This window comes from Polypterus senegalus, chromosome 2 (assembly GCF_016835505.1).
Source record: "Polypterus senegalus isolate Bchr_013 chromosome 2, ASM1683550v1, whole genome shotgun sequence".
In the NCBI taxonomy this organism is placed as follows: domain Eukaryota; kingdom Metazoa; phylum Chordata; class Cladistia; order Polypteriformes; family Polypteridae; genus Polypterus; species Polypterus senegalus.
Genome location: NC_053155.1, coordinates 267,928,947 through 267,948,470, shown reverse-complemented (window position 1 = coordinate 267,948,470; position 19,524 = coordinate 267,928,947). Strand labels below are relative to the sequence as shown.

General features: G+C 35.8%; 1 protein-coding gene across 1 annotated transcript in view; it reads left to right on the top strand.

Moving 5' to 3' along the window:
• Positions 1–19,524, top strand: part of phldb2b (pleckstrin homology-like domain, family B, member 2b) — a 299,785-nt gene that overhangs the window by 71,319 nt on the left and 208,942 nt on the right. Inside the window, exon 4 of the mRNA XM_039745516.1 lies at positions 5,451–5,633. Within this exon, the coding sequence (XP_039601450.1) occupies positions 5,451–5,633 (183 nt within the window). The remainder of the gene's footprint in view (positions 1–5,450; positions 5,634–19,524) is intronic.

Genomic DNA, 19,524 nt, shown 5'->3' with positions numbered 1-19,524 from the left:
CAAAGTACAAACAAGATCAGAAGCCTGTCAAGGCTTAATATTATATAATAACCAAGATATAATGAATAGGTTATTAAACTGCTAGCTAGCAGATAGATAGATAGATAGATAGATAGATAGATAGATAGATAGATAGATAGATAGATAGATAGATAGATAGATAGATAGATAGATAGATAGATAGATAGATAGATAGATAGATAGATAGATAGATAGATAGATAGATAGATAGATAGATAGATACTTTATTAATCCCAAGGGGAAATTCACATAATCCAGCAGCAGTATACTGATACAAAAAGAACAATATTGAATTAAAGAGTGATAAAAATGTTGGTAAAACAGACAATAACTTTGTATAATGTTAACGTTTACACCAACCCCGGGTGAAATTCGCATAGTGTGGGGGAGGAACGATCCTCCATGTGAAGTAGTACTTCTTTTTTTTCTCTTCAGTGCTCTTAGGATTAATTTTCACTGTAACAGTAAAAGCAATTGAGATTATTCTTTTAGATCCAGTCTTTTGTGTGACTGTACATGCTTCTGTTTCAATGAGGTATACTTGTATACAGTATTATCTGATCACTACATCTGCATAGGAAGCATTATAAAATGGCAAGTGTAACACAATGTTTAAGCATATTGTACAGATGGGTTGAACACTACAGCTTTTAGAAACTGTTTCAATGATGTTTTTGAAAGGCTGTAACTTGAAATATCAAATTTCCCTTTTTTCTGTGAAATTAATATGTGATGGATTGTTAGGTGAGAATCATTCAGAGCACTTTTCACAATACATTAACAGCTTTATTATACAGGATATTGTGTGCAGCCAGTCTTTCAACCGATTCTGTCAATTAATTATTAATTTAGAAATAATTCAAACCTACCCCTAACCAATAGTAAAATGCAATGATATACTGTATGTTATATCATCCACAGAGAAGCTTGAAGACATTGTTAACCATGCCAGCAGGTTTTGCTTTAAAAATGGCACTCTTACATTCGTCTCAGAGGCACCCACTCCTACCCAGTGGAATTTAGCAGTTCATATACAGTATCTATAGCTCAATGACTTATATTGCCAAAGTTAAAGATTAAATCTACACAGAAAGTGACTTAGGATATTTATGTGTGATGATTCTGAGTTTGTTTCTAGTTATAAAATTTTATTCTGGCCATATTTTGCTATTTTGGATTCGGTATTCTTTAATATTACATTTTTCTTTTCTGACCTTTTATTATATCTTTTATATTAGCCACTTTTTTGTTTATTTGTCATTAGCAACCAGGTTTTTGCTAACAGGAAAGTGCATTGGTTGACATCAGCAGGTTGCCACCATTTATGGCAGGAGGGTGCTATCAACATTGTTCAGAATTCTGGATTCAGTAAAAAACACACACACATTGTGCTAGATGTTTTCTTCTCCCTGTTCCACGGCAGTACATACTTCACCTTGAACATTTCATCTTGGTGACTTTACATCGATTTCATTTTGAGAATTATGCTCCAAATAATCTATGTGAAGAACATACAATTTTCATTGGATATGCCAAGAAATCAGAAAAACATTTATTGAACTTGTGTGTAAATGTATCCTCATTTTTTCCTTCATAAGATCACAAGAAAAGATTGACAAGAACAAACCATTTGTTTCAATGTAGCTCATTAATCTCAACTCACTTAATGCTTTCAGAAAATTGTCAAAGAGAGATTTAAATGTCCCCAATGTTCTTCCTGGTATTGTGTTTCATCTTTGTTCACATATTCTTAAAAATATTTTAAAGTTATATCTGGCATCTACCATACTAATTTCCTTCATAATTTTATAAGCTCCTATCATTTCACCTCTTGTTCCTTGGCTGCTTAAACTTAAAAGTTTCTTCAGTCTTTTTTAGGAGCTCATACCCTGCATTCCCATATTTAGTTTAGTAGCTAATTCCTTCTATCTATGTCATTTTTGTAATATGGAGACCAATACTGCATACAGACTGCAGATCAAAAACTCATAATTGAATTCTACAGGTTCAGCTAATTTTTATAAATTTGTACTCAACACAGTATGTTATGTCATCAAGTAATAAATTAGCCTTTGTAATCACTTTTGTACACTGAGTATAGAAAATGATAAGTCACAAATCTTAAATCTCTTTCATGAGGTAAACCGTGAAGCCTCAGACCTCCTTATTTTGTATTTGTCTAATATTTTTGCCTGCTATATGTAATTCCTTGCATTTATTTTCAGTAATCTTCATCTGCCACATATCTGTTAAACTTTAATTTATCTGCCAGCCCCCTTAATGGCATCAGTAAATGTTATCAAATTGTAAGTGACATTCTTTTCTAATCCATAGAGATCAATTAAAAAGAACTGCTGTCCCATCATTAATTCTTGTGTGACCCCAATTTTAACACCACATAATTCAGAAAGAGTTCCTTGCACTATAGCCTGTTGCCCACTTTCATGAAGCTAATATTACAGTAAACACATCTCAATCGCATTTTTATATAACAAAATGATGCTCGCTAGTTTCCAATCTTTAGAAATTTTCCCCAGAATACAATGATTTCTTAAAAATGCTCATTTTATAGGTTCTATATTGTTGGCTTCCTTGAGCTCTCTTGAATAAATGTTACCCGTTTCTAAAGATTTATTTAAGATAAGCTTTTTCAGAAAAAAAAATCCTACTACACATTATTTTACCTGGCCAATAAAGTGAATTTTGATTCTGATTCAGCTTTTTTACATGTAGCAGTGATTCCATCTTGTAATATTAAAATCATTTATCAGTAGTTACTTAGAGATTTCCAGCCTCTTCAAAGGTGAAGACTTAGGGAAATATGAATTGAGAGTATTTGTTATTTGATTTTCTCTATAGATTAGTTCCTCCTTACTATCTTTAATAAATTGTCCATTTTGATTGTTTTCTGCTGCTGAAATACTGAGAGAGCCTCTTATGCTTGCAGGACCAGGATTTTAAAATAATATAGGTATAGGCTCAGCATACTACAGATCACCAACTATTACACATGTATCTGTTCTAATAAATTATTTAAAGTACTGATTATTCAATTTACATGCTTGATTGTGACAGTTTGGCATGCTTGTAACAAGTATTAACAATCCTCACAACATGACTTACTCGAATACTAAGTGATACAATAAGACCAAGTTGATATCTTCCAAATACTGCACTGGGAGTACCAGTATTTGAGACTGAAGACAAGCCTATTTAGAACAAAAGATTGTTTCTGAAGACAGTCGTAAACAAGTGGAATGTGTTGCCAGGACACGTCCATGAATAAGATCACAATGCAGCTTGATATTCAGCCTGGAAGGCAACTTGCCCATTAATCTTTAGCTTATAATAGATTTTCCCCTATTGACAAAATAAACAGTGCTTTTCCCATCAACCTAATATCTCAAACTATTAGCAGCAACACAGTCAATTCTTACAGTGACTATGTACAGTAGTAATTCACTGTTACTATTGTTTAATTAATTGGCATTGTTATGGTGCATACAGTATGTTTCAACCATATAGAAACAATTATCAATTTTTCCATTATAATTATATTATATCATTAAGTAGTAATTGTATTATTTTATAGTAACTATATTATATTATTATATAGTAATTATATCATGAAACCTATGATATATGATATACTGAGAAATGGTGGTGTAGTGGCTAAAATTTGTGTTTCATAGCCCCAAAGTCCTGTGCTCAAATCCCTGTATTGGCAGTGCCTGTACAGCTATAGATATACAGTACACTAAAAGTTCACATCAAAGACCTTTAGTAATCTTGATCTACAAGTAATCTGGTTTTCATCCCATTGATGTGTGTTAGATGACTGGAAAATATAAACTTGCCCAATAAGAGTGTGCCTTGCAATACATTGATATCCCATCCAGGGTTTTTTTCGGGCTTGTGCAAACTGCTACTAGGGCAGAATCAGGCTCCCCACAGCACCTTAGTAGAAAAAATGGGTTAAAAAATAAATAGATATTGCACACTTCATCTGCTATGTCATCAAAAACATTTCAGATAGATAGATAGATAGATAGATAGATAGATAGATAGATAGATAGATAGATAGATAGATAGATAGATAGATAGACGTTCATTTCTCTTGGATGTCTAAGCTCACCAGAATTATAGAAACTGCATCATACTTCCAATATTTGAACAGCATTTAAGAAGTTTTTGAAAAATATCTGAAATTATTTACAACAAAATGACTATGACAAATGTTTTAGGCTTGTATCTGTATCATTTTGATAAATTAAATTTCAGTATCAGAGTTATTCATCACTAATATTTCTAATTAAAGCCCAAATAAAAACAGCACAAGCATCTCTTCAGAAACCACCCCACCCTAACTTAGTATCGTATTTAAAACCACTGATTTTAACAACAATAAATTTCGTACAATCGTTATTTTATTAGGTGACATGACTGAGCAGTGTGTAACCACCACCAAAGTCTTGAACTCAGTTCCTGGTTCAGTCACTCTTTTTTGTAGTTTGGACACTCATCCTTTGTCTACATGCATGCATGTAAATGTGATCAACTGTCTCCTGGCCCAGAGTAATTTTGAACCTTGTGTCCAATGTATTTTGATAGACTCCAGCACCCGGGACACTGTCTTTTTATCTTATCTTATATTTTTAAGTTCTCTCATTTTTCTAAAAAAATCAACTGATGTTTTTCTATTGTCCTAATTCTAACTCAGCCCTTCCATCAATATATGGTAATATTTTTTTTCATTATAAAGTGCTGTATTATTACAGTTATTCTGCCAAGATTTATAAAAGCCTGCAAATCAAAGCTAAGTAGTGCATGACATCCATCTTCCTCTTTTCTCTCTCTTTTCAAATCTTTTCATGCTGTATACGTTGGCTGTAACCAGCTGATACTATGACTCACCTTGTTTGGCATTCTAAATAACTTATCAGCCTGAGTAACTTAATTACAGTATTTAAAACCAAAAAGCCATTGTCACCTCGATGTCTCCTTTTTGTTCTTAACAAAAAAGACTAGCACAGTAATATTTTTCCCCTTCTAACATCTTCACTCTTATATTGTTAAATTAATGAGATTAATTTTCCACAGATTAATAACAGCTCATAAGCTATTAAAATGTAAGTAATTTTTTAGTATTCATTAAGTTTTGAAACTGTAATATGCTGCAGTCATCAATTAATGGATACAAGCTAAAACTGCGTCATGAAAACAAAGTCAATCCATTACACATACAGTACCTAAAGAACACTCTACACTGTGGTTACAGTACGTCTAACAAACGGTGACTGAATTACAGAAGGAAAACATTTCTCTGCTATTGTATCTTCTTCATAAATTATTTTTTTTTTGCTGGCTATGAAAAAATGTAGGTTAATTAAAATAACTTAAATACAAAATGGTTTTTTTTATATCTGCAGGCAGAACAAAGATTGGACGTGCAGATGCCCCTGCACCCCAGGATATAATAATAGAAGGACCTGGAATTGCTGCAGAACATTGCTTCATAGAGAATAAGAATGGAATCATCACCTTGGATCCTTGTGGAAACCTATGTATGTTAGATGGAGTTCCTGTAACAAAGCCAACACAACTAACACAAGGTAAAGAAGTCAATTTATTATATGTGATCATGATTCAAATAAATAAATTGATTGGATTGTCTTCATACTACTCTGTAATTAAAACTTTTGAACCTTCATCAGATAACTTAAAATAGTGTTTTTCTTACAGTGTTCTTTGTTATAGACAGATATGCTGTACTTGTGTGTAGTATAGTATTTGTTCCAATTATGGCCTATTAAACAGTCAGAAGCAAGTTTTTTTTTCCAGTGTTGTGACTGGGTGTTTAACAGAGGCACATCCATCATGGGCTTGTCTATATCAAATACACCATACACATGCAGTCAATCATGCTATCAAAATGTAATCACCGCTCAAGAGCATTATTTGTACGCAGGACTTACCTGTAGTTACACATGCCATCATTGCAACCAAAAAGAACCTGGGGATGTCATCATCGTATAATGCTAAGATGATAAAAAGAAATATAAGTAACTAAAAATAACCTAAGATGATCACAACATTGTGATCTTAAATTAAATCATGACATAGCTGACAATGAACTAAATATTTTCAGTCCTCCTTACATTCAATACATCTGAATCCATGACTGTACAATAAGAGAAACACTTAACAATTGCAGTGTTCAGGGAAGGTTGCCATATAAAAAAACAAAAACTAACATTAACTTAACCTGCTTATCTCAGGTTTGCTAAAGACCACCTGAATGTTAAATACCATGGCTGAAGCAGAGTTCTGGGGACAGATGAAATATGAGTTGAAATTTTTAATATACATGCACAGTTCTGTGTTTGGAGATAACAAAACACTGAATACTGGCACCAAATCTCATTCAAAATGTGAAGCATAGTAGTGGAAACATTACAGTCTGAGACTGCCTTGCTTCCTTGGCGCCTGGGCAGTCTGAAGTTATTGAAGGAAGAATGAATTTCAGGGTGTATGGAAGATCAACCAGAAATACCAGGATATATGCCTATTTGTAGGATATAGGATAAAGAAGCTGGGTCAAGCAGCATGACAGTGATCCTAAACATAGGAGTAAATTTATGACAGAATGAATTAAATTTTATAATGGCCTATTTGAAACGATGTAGCATGATTTATAGTAAGTGATGTCTGCTCATTCAAGATACCCCAGACAAATAAATTAACCAGATCAGCTCTGTAAAAAAGAATGGACATATATCACCTACACTACATAGGTCTGATCATAGCCTAAGGTAGCATGTTAACCTCTTGCTTAACTATTCAAAACATATATACATAAAGTATCTAATATATACTGTTACATTAGGTTTTAGGTGCTGTATGTGTGTGTATTTTATGTATTTGTGTGTGTATATCTATACTAATAAAAGGCAAAGCCCTCACTGACTGACTGACTGACTCACTGACTGACTGACTCACTCACTCACTCACTCACTCACTCACTGACTGACTCACTCATCACTGATTCTCCAACTTCCCATGTAGGTAGAAGGCTGAAATTTGGCAGGCTCATTCCTTACAGCTTACTTACAAAAGTTGGGCAGATTTCATTTCGAAATTCTACGCGTAAGGCGACATTTGCCTTCCAAAAAGTTCAACTTTTGTCTCATCAGTCCACAAGGTATTTTCCCAAAAGTCTTGGCAATCATTGAGATGTTTCTTAGCAAAATTGAGACGAGCCCTAATGTTCTTTTTGCTTAACAGTGGTTTGCGTCTTGGAAATCTGCCATGCAAGCCGTTTTGCCCAGTCTCTTTCTTATGGTGGAGTCGTGAACACTGACCTTAATTGAGGCAAGTGAGGCCTGCAGTTCTTTAGACGTTGTCCTGGGGTCTTTTGTGACCTCTCGGATGAGTCGTCTCTGCGCTCTTGGGGTAATTTTGGTCGGCCGGCCACACCTGGGAAGGTTCACCACTGTTCCATGTTTTTGCCATTTGTGGATAATGGCTCTCACTGTGGTTCGCTGGAGTCCCAAAGCTTTAGAAATGGCTTTATAACCTTTACCAGACTGATAGGTCTCAATTACTTCTGTTCTCATTTGTTCCTGAATTTCTTTGGATCTTGGCATGATGTCTAGCGTTTGAGGTGCTTTTGGTCTACTTCTCTGTGTCAGGCTGCTCCTGTTTAAGTGATTTCTTGATTGAAACAGGTGTGGCAGTAATCAGGCCTGGGGGTGGCTACGGAAATTGAACTCAGGTGTGATACACCACAGTTAGGTTATTTTTGAACAAGGGGGCAATTACTTTTTCACACAGGGCCATGTAGGTTTGGATTTTGTTTCTCCCTAAATAATAAAACCATCATTTAAAAACTGCATTTTGTGTTTACTTGTGTTATATTTGACTAATGGTTAAATGTGTTTGATGATCAGAAACATTTTGTGTGACAAACATGCAAAAGAATAAGAAATCAGGAAGGGGGCAAATAGTTTTTCACACCACTGTATATTTTTTCCATGAATACTTATTAAATAATTACAAATAGTCTGTCCGCTTCCTTTCATAGCTTTTCCAATGGTTGTGCTGCTTCCAGGCATGTATTTTCGTATTAAAGCATTTAACCAATCACATTTCAGCCATCATTTGTTGACAGGCAGAGAGGACTTTACAATCCGTTGTGCATGCACTCTAACACAGAAAAAATGTCGATTAACCTGTTGCTTCAACCAATCAGATTTTGAGTTGGTGTCAGTACGGCCCTCTAGCAGGCGTACGGCGACGTCACCGTATTCAGACCCGTTGATTGGATAGAAGCCGATCGATTTTCAGCATTAGCTTTGATGGCGATAGAAAGGGACTTTTTAATGGAACTGAGGCGCATGGATAATCCGTACGACAGAGTGATTGAACTGTTTTTGAGGTAAGAGAGGAGGATGGATTTTGTTTACAAATAATCCGAATTTTTGGTGAGTAAAATGTTGCAATTTTCCTAAATAATATTGCAAGTTTATGAGTTATTATTGATGTTTTTTATGTGTGTCATGGCTGTGGCTGCAGTAGAAAGGAACTTGTTCACCCCTGTTTTGTCTGTTCAATAAAGGCATTTATTGTGGTTACAGGAGTTATCTATCTGCGATGCAGCAGCTCTTTATACTGTATTTCTGCATATTAAGATGGTTTTTATAACCATAAATTAGTTTTTGAGGGGCGGGTTGATTAAGACGGAGCAGTACTGAAGGCCTAGGTGTGAGATGCACGGTCCGCCAATGGACCAGATCATACGTAAATTTAATGAACATTACAACCCGAAAATAAACAAAACTGTAGAGAGGCCCATGATTAAATGAATGGTAAAAAAGTAAGAGCGAAGCGACAGTGACTTATTGAGGCAGGCAAGCCAGAGCACAATAGCACGGGGCTCGATGTAGTGCGCGTTAAGTTGATCTAAAATGCGTGCTCAGATTCGAAAAAATATATCTTTTCAAGTTCTATTTGGATATAAGTAGGTTCTATTTAGTCAACAGAAATATCTTTGGTAGGAATGTAAGCTGAATTTAGTCTTTACATTTCTATGGTGAAGAAAAATTTATGCAATGATGACTAAATTTAACTTACATTCCTACCAAAGATATTTCTGTCGACTAAATAAAAATTACTTATATTTAAAATTTAAATAAAATTTCTGGGCATTCATGCGGATGTTAATTTGACACATACTACCTACTTTAATATCCATGCAGACGAGGTACACTCCTTCATTGCAATGGTATTCCCCAGTGAAAGTAGCATTTTTCAGAAGGGTAATGTGGCCTGCCACACTACACAGATTTTTCAGGAATGATTTGAAAAACATGCTGAAGAGTTCAAAGTGTTGTTCTTGCCTCCAAATTCTCCAAATCTCAATCCAATTAAACATCTGTGGGATGTGTTGGAAAAATGAGTCTGATTCGCGGCGGTTCCACTTTGCATTTTACAGGAGTCAGAGGATCTGCCTCGAATGTCCAGGTGCCTTATACTGCAGCACACCTTCAAAGGACTTGCAGAGTCCATACTTCAGTGGGACAGAGTTGTTTGGCTGCCACACAGAGAAGCAACAGCATATTAGGAAGGTGGTCATAATGTTTTGGCTTACCATCATACATAACTTTTTTTTATCTTTATTTTAAAAAACTTTTATTGTACATAATTACATATACCACATACAATGTTTATATCCTATATATATGTGTGTGTGTGTGTGTGTGTGTGTGTGCATATACACACACAGGTTGTCCCAAAAATGTATACACACTTTGAATATTTATAAATACAGTGTTTATTAAGACAACACTGCAACTGGTGCCGGTTTTTTGAACTTGCTGCAGAAATTCGTCATGCCACTGATTCAAGAGGGGTTTAGGGATAAGGACCAATTTTATTTCCAGCAGGGGTGAGCACCTCCCTACTACCATCATGGGGGCCAAACAAATGGACTGGGCAAAGAGGTAGCCCTTGCAATCACCACACCTCATAACAGTGGACTTTTTCTTTAATGTGGTCATGTCAAAGATAAGTTATATCTCACAAAACAACAACAATCAATACATTGAAAACAGTCAATGGTAGAGAATGCACCCAAATACCAAATAAAAAGATCTGTGATGCCTGCAAATCCATTGGTCCTCATTATCAGCTGTGCCTGGACCAGAAGCCAGTAGTTCAAACACTTGTGATATCTGATTCTACATTATACATTCTATATATATAGTGTCAGCCGGCCCGGGGGTCTTACCTGGTCGGGACGTCCTTCTGAGAAGAGAACTGGGGGAGATGACATGTCAACAGCAGTACCTCTGGTTTGCAATGACAGGGGGTGTCTGGACATCTCCGGAGCCTTGGTCTGTCATACCCAGAAGTGCTGCTGGAAGATGATCTGGGAGCTCCTGGAGCACTTCCGGGTGCAGTATAAAAGAGGCTGCCTCACTCCATTCAGGGAGCCGGAGTCAGGAGGCAGAGGACAGAGCTTGCGGGAGAGAAATGGAGGCGGCAGAAGAGAAAAAGGAAGCAAAAGTAAAAAGGACTGAGCCTAATTGGGATGATTTGTGCACTGTATTGTGTGTGTTAAAGAAAAGAAATGAAAATTGTGTGCTTTTGGACTTGTATTTCCTGGTATCTTTCTGTAGTTTTTGTGATCTTCCACTATATATATATATATATATATATATATATATATATATATATATATATATATATATATATATATATATATATATATATATATATATATATATATATATATATATATATATATATAGATAGATAGATAGATAGATAGATAGATAGATAGATAGATAGATAGATAGATACAGTTGAACCTCGGTTCACGACCGTAATTCCTTCCAAAACTCTGGTTGTAAACCGATTTGGTCGTGAACCGAAGTAATTTCCCCCATAGGATTGTATGTAAATACAATTAACTTTTACCATTAACTGAAGTTTTGAAAACAAAGAAAAACATGCATATAATAGTGCCAATATCTTGATGCAAGTTCTCTAATGAACTAACTCAAGATGGGAGATCTTCTGGACTTTGGTTCTTCAGGCAGAGAGAGGTGGGTCCAGGTGGATGAACACCGCAAGTGACGATAGTGGTGGTATAACCATCAATCTTCTGATCTGCAGTGAGAGGAAGAAAAAGGCATTAGCAAACAGCTCCAACCCCTGGAGCAGCAGGAAATTGCAATCACCAGAGTCCTTAAGCTGTCTGCTATATGCATTTACGCAACATATATATAAATGTTTTTTCATCCCCTGTTCTCTATGGCGTGGTTCACCAATGGACCAGATCGATATATGCCTAAAGAAGAACTCACCTTTGTAAGGCATTTGCAACCAGAGCTGTGTTGGCATTGGTAAGCACACTTCTGACCCTACCTACTCATTTCGCTTGCAAAACAGTACCACTGATGTTGAATTTTGTGTTTATTCTTGCGATGATTAGCACTCTAGTGCCACTGACTGCAAACTCAACCGCTATCCTTCATTTCACCACCGCATAGTTTGTTGCACAGAATAAACGCACACAATGTACTCGCTGCTCTAGTGACAAGCGATTTGCCACCATTCTGTACTCAAACACAGCAGGGTTTGCCTGGTCCAGCACATTGTTACTCCCATTCTCAGGCTACACAGGGATGCCATTTTCGATACTTTTCACACAGTAGTTTAAATGTTATATACATAAATATGGTCCACTATATACACATATATATACATATATATATATATATATATATATACAGTATATATATATATATATATATATATATATATATATATATATATATATATATATATATATATATATATATATATATATATATATATATACACATATATATACATACATACAGTATATGTAACATACACTGTACAATAAAGAAAGTAAGAAAGTAGCCTGTTAATCACACTGATATAAACTTCAGTGACATTCCTATATATTGTGATAATTGAAGTGTTAATTTAAGTGAATTTCTTTCCATATGATCCACAGTGTTGACGACAATCTCTAGGGTGTAGATAGAACGTTTTTTTGGTATTGATGCATTGGTTAACAATTGCTGAACTGTGTGTTTTGCAACAGCAATAGCAATGGGATATTGTTTCATAAAACAAATTCTGCAATGGAACATCACAAGAAGCTAGTTAGTTTATGGGCACATGATACTGAATTGGTATTGTAATGAATTTATCATGAATAGATTTAAATTATTGGTACTTATTATTGGTCGCTTAAGGGATGGTATGCAGAAAATATACTTTAAAACATTGTTTAGAAGCTTTGTGTTAAATAAAAGCCAATTCATCCAGCCTTTAAAAAGGAACAAAATGGCAGCAAAAAAAAAAAGATTTTTTTTCTCATTAGTGCAATACAAAAGTAGTGATAGGTCAGGTGAAGTTTGACCAATAAGCTCCTTTACTTTTTTCTGTAAATTCTCCAGGGCTCTAAATCTGTTGTTATGGTATTACCTTGAACATTGTAGCTTGTTTGTTCATGTATATCATTTAAATACACAAAGACATTGATTGTACATGCCACAAGGCTTAGCTAATGAATGGAATGTATAAAGTTACTCAGTTATTGCCTGGTAGCAAGGATTACATAGGAAAGGATAGAAAATGGTGTATGCAGGCATAAAGTAAAATTCTGCATGGCCTTATGTTTGATTGGTGTTTATTGACCTTGAATTGGAGAGAATACATAATGGTAAATTTTCTACATTTATCTTTTAAAATAATTGCACAGTACAAAAGGTTGGCAGATACCACTTTTAAATGAGGCAATTAAAGTAATGTTGGTGCCTGACAGCAGTAAGTGTAATTGTATAATTGTGGTTTTGGTATTTGAAGCATCAAAGTCTGTATGCCGTCCAAGAAGTTGCATTGATGAATTTTACATTGCTTTCTTTTTCTTGACCTATGTGGTTTGTTTATTGTGCTGGGAATGCTACAGTCTAGACTTCCCACATATACAGAACCAGCGTTTGTCTCAACATCTTTACCCTGTTTTGGACCAACCTGGTGGTACGTTTTACTACTCAGGAATCCCATTGCAGTACATAAATGATGACTTAAATCACCCTAGGCCATACAAAAGAGATGCCTGCTTTTTGGCTTAGGCTACCTAAGGTATCTCGTAAGCTACAGCTACAACTTATGTTAGGGAAAAGAATCTGTGCTGTTTCAAAGTGGAGGCATGGTGTCAAAGAAGCTTTCTTGTGGAAATGGCATCCTAGCATGCAGTGCTGGGATTCAGGTGGGCTTCCTCTTTGGCAGAGTAAGTGAATAAGAAAATGGCTATATAAGCAGTGTTCTTTTTAAAGAAACAGTACATTCAAACTTCAAAATGTCATTATTATTTTTGTACCTTAAAACATATTCCAATGATAAAGAAGCCATAAATTTTAATCTAGTGAAAATAATTTTCAGGAATTGATAATTCAAAATTGGGCAGCACGGTGGCACAATGGGTAGTGCTGCTGCCTTGCAGTTAGGAGACCCGGATTTGCTTCCCGGGTCCTACCTGCGTGGAGTCTGCATGTTCCCCCCATGTCTGCATGGGTTTCCTCCAGGTACTCTGGTTTCCTCCCACCGCCCAAAGACATGCAGGTTAGGTGCATTGGCGATCCTAAATTGTCCCTAGTGTGTGCTTGGTGTGTGTGTGTGTGTGTGTGTGTGCGCCCTGCCCGGGGTTTGTTTCCTGCTTTGTGCCCTGTGTTGGCTGGGATTGGCTCCAGCAGACCCCCTTGACCCTGTAGTTAAGATATAGCAGGTTGGATGATGGATGGATGGATAATTCAAAACTGGTATGGTGTAAGTATCATTTTTGGGTAAGTGCATGTGTGGACCCTGTGAAGGACTGGCATCCTGTCCAAGGCTGTTTTTTTTTCCTATGTCCTGTGCTGCTGAGAAAAGGTCCTGATCACCATGACCCAGAAATGCATTCATTAGACTTCAGAATGCTATGCTAGATTATCCATCCATACATTTTCTAAGCCCGCTTATCCAGCACATAGGCAAAGGGAAGCTGGAACCTATCCCTGCAAGCAATGGGTGCAATGCACTAGTTCATTACACACATCAGGGGCCTATTTAGCATTGAAAATCCATATAACCTGCATTTCTTTGTACTATGGGAGCAAACTGGAGCACCCAGAGAAAACTCACGCAGACACAGGAAGAACATGCAAACTTCACGTTGGGAGTACCTGGAACTTGAAAGTTATTTTATGTTATTTTTTAAGTACAAAATGGTAAGTGACACACTGGTTAATTCTGTTGCAGCAAACCTCCAGGGACATGGGTTCAAACCCTAGTTAAATCTCTGAGTCAGAATGGCATTTGCCTCCCATGCTGATATATTTTTTTTCAATATAATTGAAAACAAAATTGAACATTAATCATCCATTTTTCCCCCACTTAAACATACTTTTGTTTTAAAAATATCCAGCTAATCAATCAGTTTTATGTTAATTTAAATGTATACTACACATAAAAATTCTGTAACAGTAACAAAGACATGTGTGAACTGTGCTAAAATTGCACATATTGAATAACCAAAAATAAAATACTTGAGAGTAACTTTTCACTTTAGATACTGTAGCCTCTATTATTACTGTACCTTCTATTGGCACACACAAAACTGCTGCTGGATTATGTGAATTTCCCCTTGGCATTAATAAAGTATCTATCTATCTATCTATCTATCTATCTATCTATCTATCTATCTATCTATCTATCTATCTATCTATCTATCTATCTATCAAAAGAAGTGGTCAGTCTGTAAAAGAAAATTAGCTGTTGCCATTGCATGACCTGTCTTGTTTTGAAATAACAATATTCTCAAACTCACAATCTGATTCAAGGTGATGGGGGCCCAGAGACTATCCCTGCAACATTTGGGACAAGGCTGGAAACAATGTTGGATGAGGCGTAAAGGCAGAAGTACACAATTAAACTCACTCATACTAAATTAGATTGTATTTGCCAGCACACATCACTGAAACAGGCAGGGAGGAACATTTTCTTATTTAAAACAGCCCTAAGTGATGTTATGAAGTGCATAAGACAATTAAAAATGCTAAAATATCAACTAGTTAATATGACTAGTTATGACTTTCCTTTTCCTGTTTAATTGGCCAAACTGCTGTCGTATTTTTGTAAGAAAAAAGCCCTAACAATTATCTTAAAATTAGTTTTTTTCACAGCCCCATCAAACACAAATCAACATTAATTCAAATCAATCTAGACAACATAGTGGAATGGGGGATGTGGGAGGAAAGTAGGAGCACCCCAAGAAATACCCATGCAGACACAGGAAAAATGTGCAGATTCCACAATTACTGGGCAGGGATTAAATATGACAATCCTGGATCTGTGAAAAATTGTTAATATAACATGTAAGTAGTAGAAAGATTACACACTGATACCAACATTGTCATTCTAAGAGGGAAATGTGCTGTCTGAAATAATTGGAATTTTACATTTACTTCTTCAGCAACTTAGTTGGCAAAGAGGCAGAATTAGAATTTAGGTGGGTGTGCATTCCAGACATTTATTGTGCTATGGTCGGATAGTAGTGCCATAGCACAGCAGATGAGTAGATAACTCACAAAGAAGAGGAATGTGAAGGAAAGAGCTAGCTTTGTGTGATTATTGATCAATCTTTTAAGTTTATGATAAACAATAATAAAATGGTTTATTACTTTGCCAAATATATTCCAGAATTAAAATTTTAAACATACACTTCAAATTTCCCTTTTCCACAGTGGTGTACTTTTCTTCTATTTAAAATATTAGGAAATAAAAATGTATTTTCAGCAGTTGAAGTATTTTCATAAGCCTTTCCCAGCAAAAACCAGCACAAAGTACAAAGGAGCATTAACACAGAAATGTTCTACCCTGAAATTGGATTATCTATCTATATTGCTCAAATCGTACTGCAATAAAATGAAAGCTGACTACTAGATATCTGTTTTATTCCTTTAAATCTGTGCTCATTTTGCCATTTTTTTGTTTATTTAATCTGATTTTGCTTTCTTCTAAAACACAGCTTTGTAAGTGTAGGAAACATCTCCTGCTGGACTTAATGGCCTTATAACAGCAAATTGGATTTTTTTAGATATTGTTACCCTGCAATTTTCTTTCCTTTTTTGTTGTCAGACATAATCAACAGTGTAGTTTGAGGCAAAGGACAATACAAAGCTCTTTTAGTAGTAAATCAGCAAGCAAAAGGCTGTCAGATTATGAAAGATGACAAGAAAAGCTTATGTGGTTTTAACAAGAATACAATCTGGAGACACACTATATATCTTTTAATCTAAATGACTTTGTAAAAACCTCTTTACAAGCTATTACAGTATATATACAGTGAGGGAGGTGGCTAGATAGCAAGTGGCTACTAGGGAAAAGAGCACTACTAGGATGGTACAGGCCAGGGTTCATTCCCAAAGGAATCCTCCAGAGGAAAAAGAGAGAGAGAGAGAGAGAGATACATACTGTAATATTAACATAAAGAAAGCACATGCCTGTGTGCTCTCTGTCGGAGAGCGAAAGAGAGCTCTAGCGTTGATAGGACCTCTGTATGTGCTCATGCTGCAGAAAGACATTAGGCAGTGATAGCAACTTGACATACAGAGGTTTGTGGCCTGGGCAGGAGGGAGCGCTGCTCATTAAAACCCTCAGGGCAGGTGACCCAGAATATTCTTAGGCCTCTTACTTTCTCCTTGAAAAGACAGCAAGGCTAGACATGAAACATCAAAAGTGACCAAATTATCTGCCTGTTACAGAGGTCATAGTCACAGAAAGAAATGTATGGGACCAGGCAGAGCAGTTAAATGGGGAACATGCATGAAATGCCTGATCCCAAATATGCCCATGGGTACAGGGATACCAGAGGCCATTAGAGGGATACAATACTCTGACCCTGGAAATTAATGCAACATCAGAGTAGTGACTAGAATATGTGTGTGTTAAAAGATCACTGAGTACAAACTAGAAGAAGAAAGGATCAAGTACTCAACGGGCTGAGGGGAGAGAGAAAAATAAGATATTTAAGTAGGTTCTTGTGTTGTACTTTGTGATGGGCACAACAAGAGGTAGACAGAATCTCAAGACCAGCTTAGACAAGCCCAGGGAAGTAGGAGGGATTTATTTAGCTTTGCTTTGTTTGTATATTACTTTGTATTCTTCATTTTAGGAGCCATATTGTACATTTTGCATTTTGTATGTTGTTTTGAATGCATAGGTTTTTATATAAATGTGTCTAAAATTGATACATTGTTTTTGTTAATTGTTTTAGGGATATTTATGGCAATGGTTAAAACACAAGCCTGTCCTAGCTGTACTCACAACAAGCCACACACCCAAACTCACACTTGGCCGAATTAGAGTTTACCATTTAGCCTAATTTAACCTAACATAACCTAATCAATTAACCTAACTTAACAGTGGAACTATAAACTACAATGACTCCATTATACAAATACCAGATGATTTATTAAAATTTTACATTTTTGAAATTTAAGCTAAGTATTGTATGGCATGGTGGAACAGTTTTAACAGGTGTTGTACTATCTATGAGGAGTTTGTATAATCATCTTCATTTGTGTGGGTTTTCTTCCTCCATGGTTAAGGCATGAAAGTCAGATTAATTGTCAACTCCAAACTGGCCCAAGTAGGTTGTGTGCATGATTTTGACTTGAAATGTGCCCAGTCTAGGGTTGCTTCTTGACTTGCCCTTAATAATGTTAAGCTAAGTATTGATTCCCTACTACCCTGAACTAAATATGGATGGGTGGAAGGAAGTTAATTAAAGGCAGTTGCTACAATGCAGGTGAAGGGTGTGTTTCACTAAGTGATTCATACCTTTGAAGCACAAGTCATAATGGTAAGCAGAGCATCAGCAGGTAAGCATTTTAAAGACAGATGAGCACATAAAATGAACAAAAACAAGAGTTAAGTAAAGCTGAAGGTCTAGACAATCATACGACAATGCAAAGCTAATAATAAATGTAATGGTCAAAAACACAGAAACACTAAAGTAACATTGTGCTGAACTCAGAGTAGAGGAATAAGATTCACTTACTCTGAATACACAAACCCCAGTGCAACACGTTTGCCCATAATAACAGCAACCAGCCAGGTGAAAGTGGGAGGTGGGGCCAAGTGCCAGATGTTCATGGAGAGTGTGGTCAAAATTAAACAGAACATAGCTAAGGGTGGAGAAATGAGTGTGGACAAAAGTTTCATATGACATAAAGGTCAATTTAATAGCTAAATTTGACAACAAATATACAGAAATATATTAATATTATTCATAAATGCTGCCAATAAGAGAGATTCATAACAAAATTAAATGTATTCCACAAACAAAATTGACTTCTGATTTCAGATTAGATTATGTGAATTGTCTGACTTCTTTGTTATTGTTTGCTTGGACCTCACTAGCAAGACCATATTTCACATTTCACCGGCGAATCTACATTGACAATGTCAGATTATTACCCTCTTCCATTTGAAAGTTATATCTATAAACTATGTCCAGTGTTGTGCCTTGGTACAATACCTGTATTGTAAGTGGAATGATTGGGTGGGTGGATTATTCATTTTCCAAGAACAGCCCTCATCCTTTACAACGTATATACAAAGTAAACTTGCAAACTAGGCTTCAGGTAATTTAGCCATGAGACTGATGGGAATAAGCAATGCCTATGCAAAACTGCAAGGTAATGATTTTTAAAGCTGTGAAGCTTTACTTAAACTAAAACCCAGAAGACACAGTGACCATTGAAAACTGAAAATATACTGCCTTCTTTACGTTAAGATTAAACTTTGAGGATGAAGTCACTGTCTGTGCAGATACTTGTAAAGACCAGTCTTGCACAGGAGCAGGAACATCTGCAAATTCAGCACATAAATTACACAAAATGAACATGACCACAAGAGAATGTGGTGAAGCATTATTTCTAATTTCATTAAAAGCTTAGTCATATCTAGTAGTCTTGGCATCTCACTGAAAATTCAAAAACAATGCAGTCAAAAATAATACAACACTGCATTATTGATCATGAGTATGTTTGCCAACAAGGACTATGACCACTTGGGCATGCATTTATGTCTATTTTGTCAAAGTGTGTAAATTTCTTTCTTTTTGCAAATCATTAATATTATCTGCAATGTTAATTGTAAATTAGTGCATGTACATATTTACTGTACTTAACACTGGTTTAAAAAAACAAACATCCAAATTGGTGGGAAATATATTTTTGAATGTAAAATAGACTCTACACTATACACTGTTTTAAGGGAAAATCCTTCAATCCAATTACACTGTCACTGAGTAGTTTTAGGCACAATGCACAAAGAACCCAGAAAGGTTCACCAGTTCACCATACCCTGCATGCGCGTTCACTTCAGTATTCATATGCTATTTAGCTTATCAAGTAC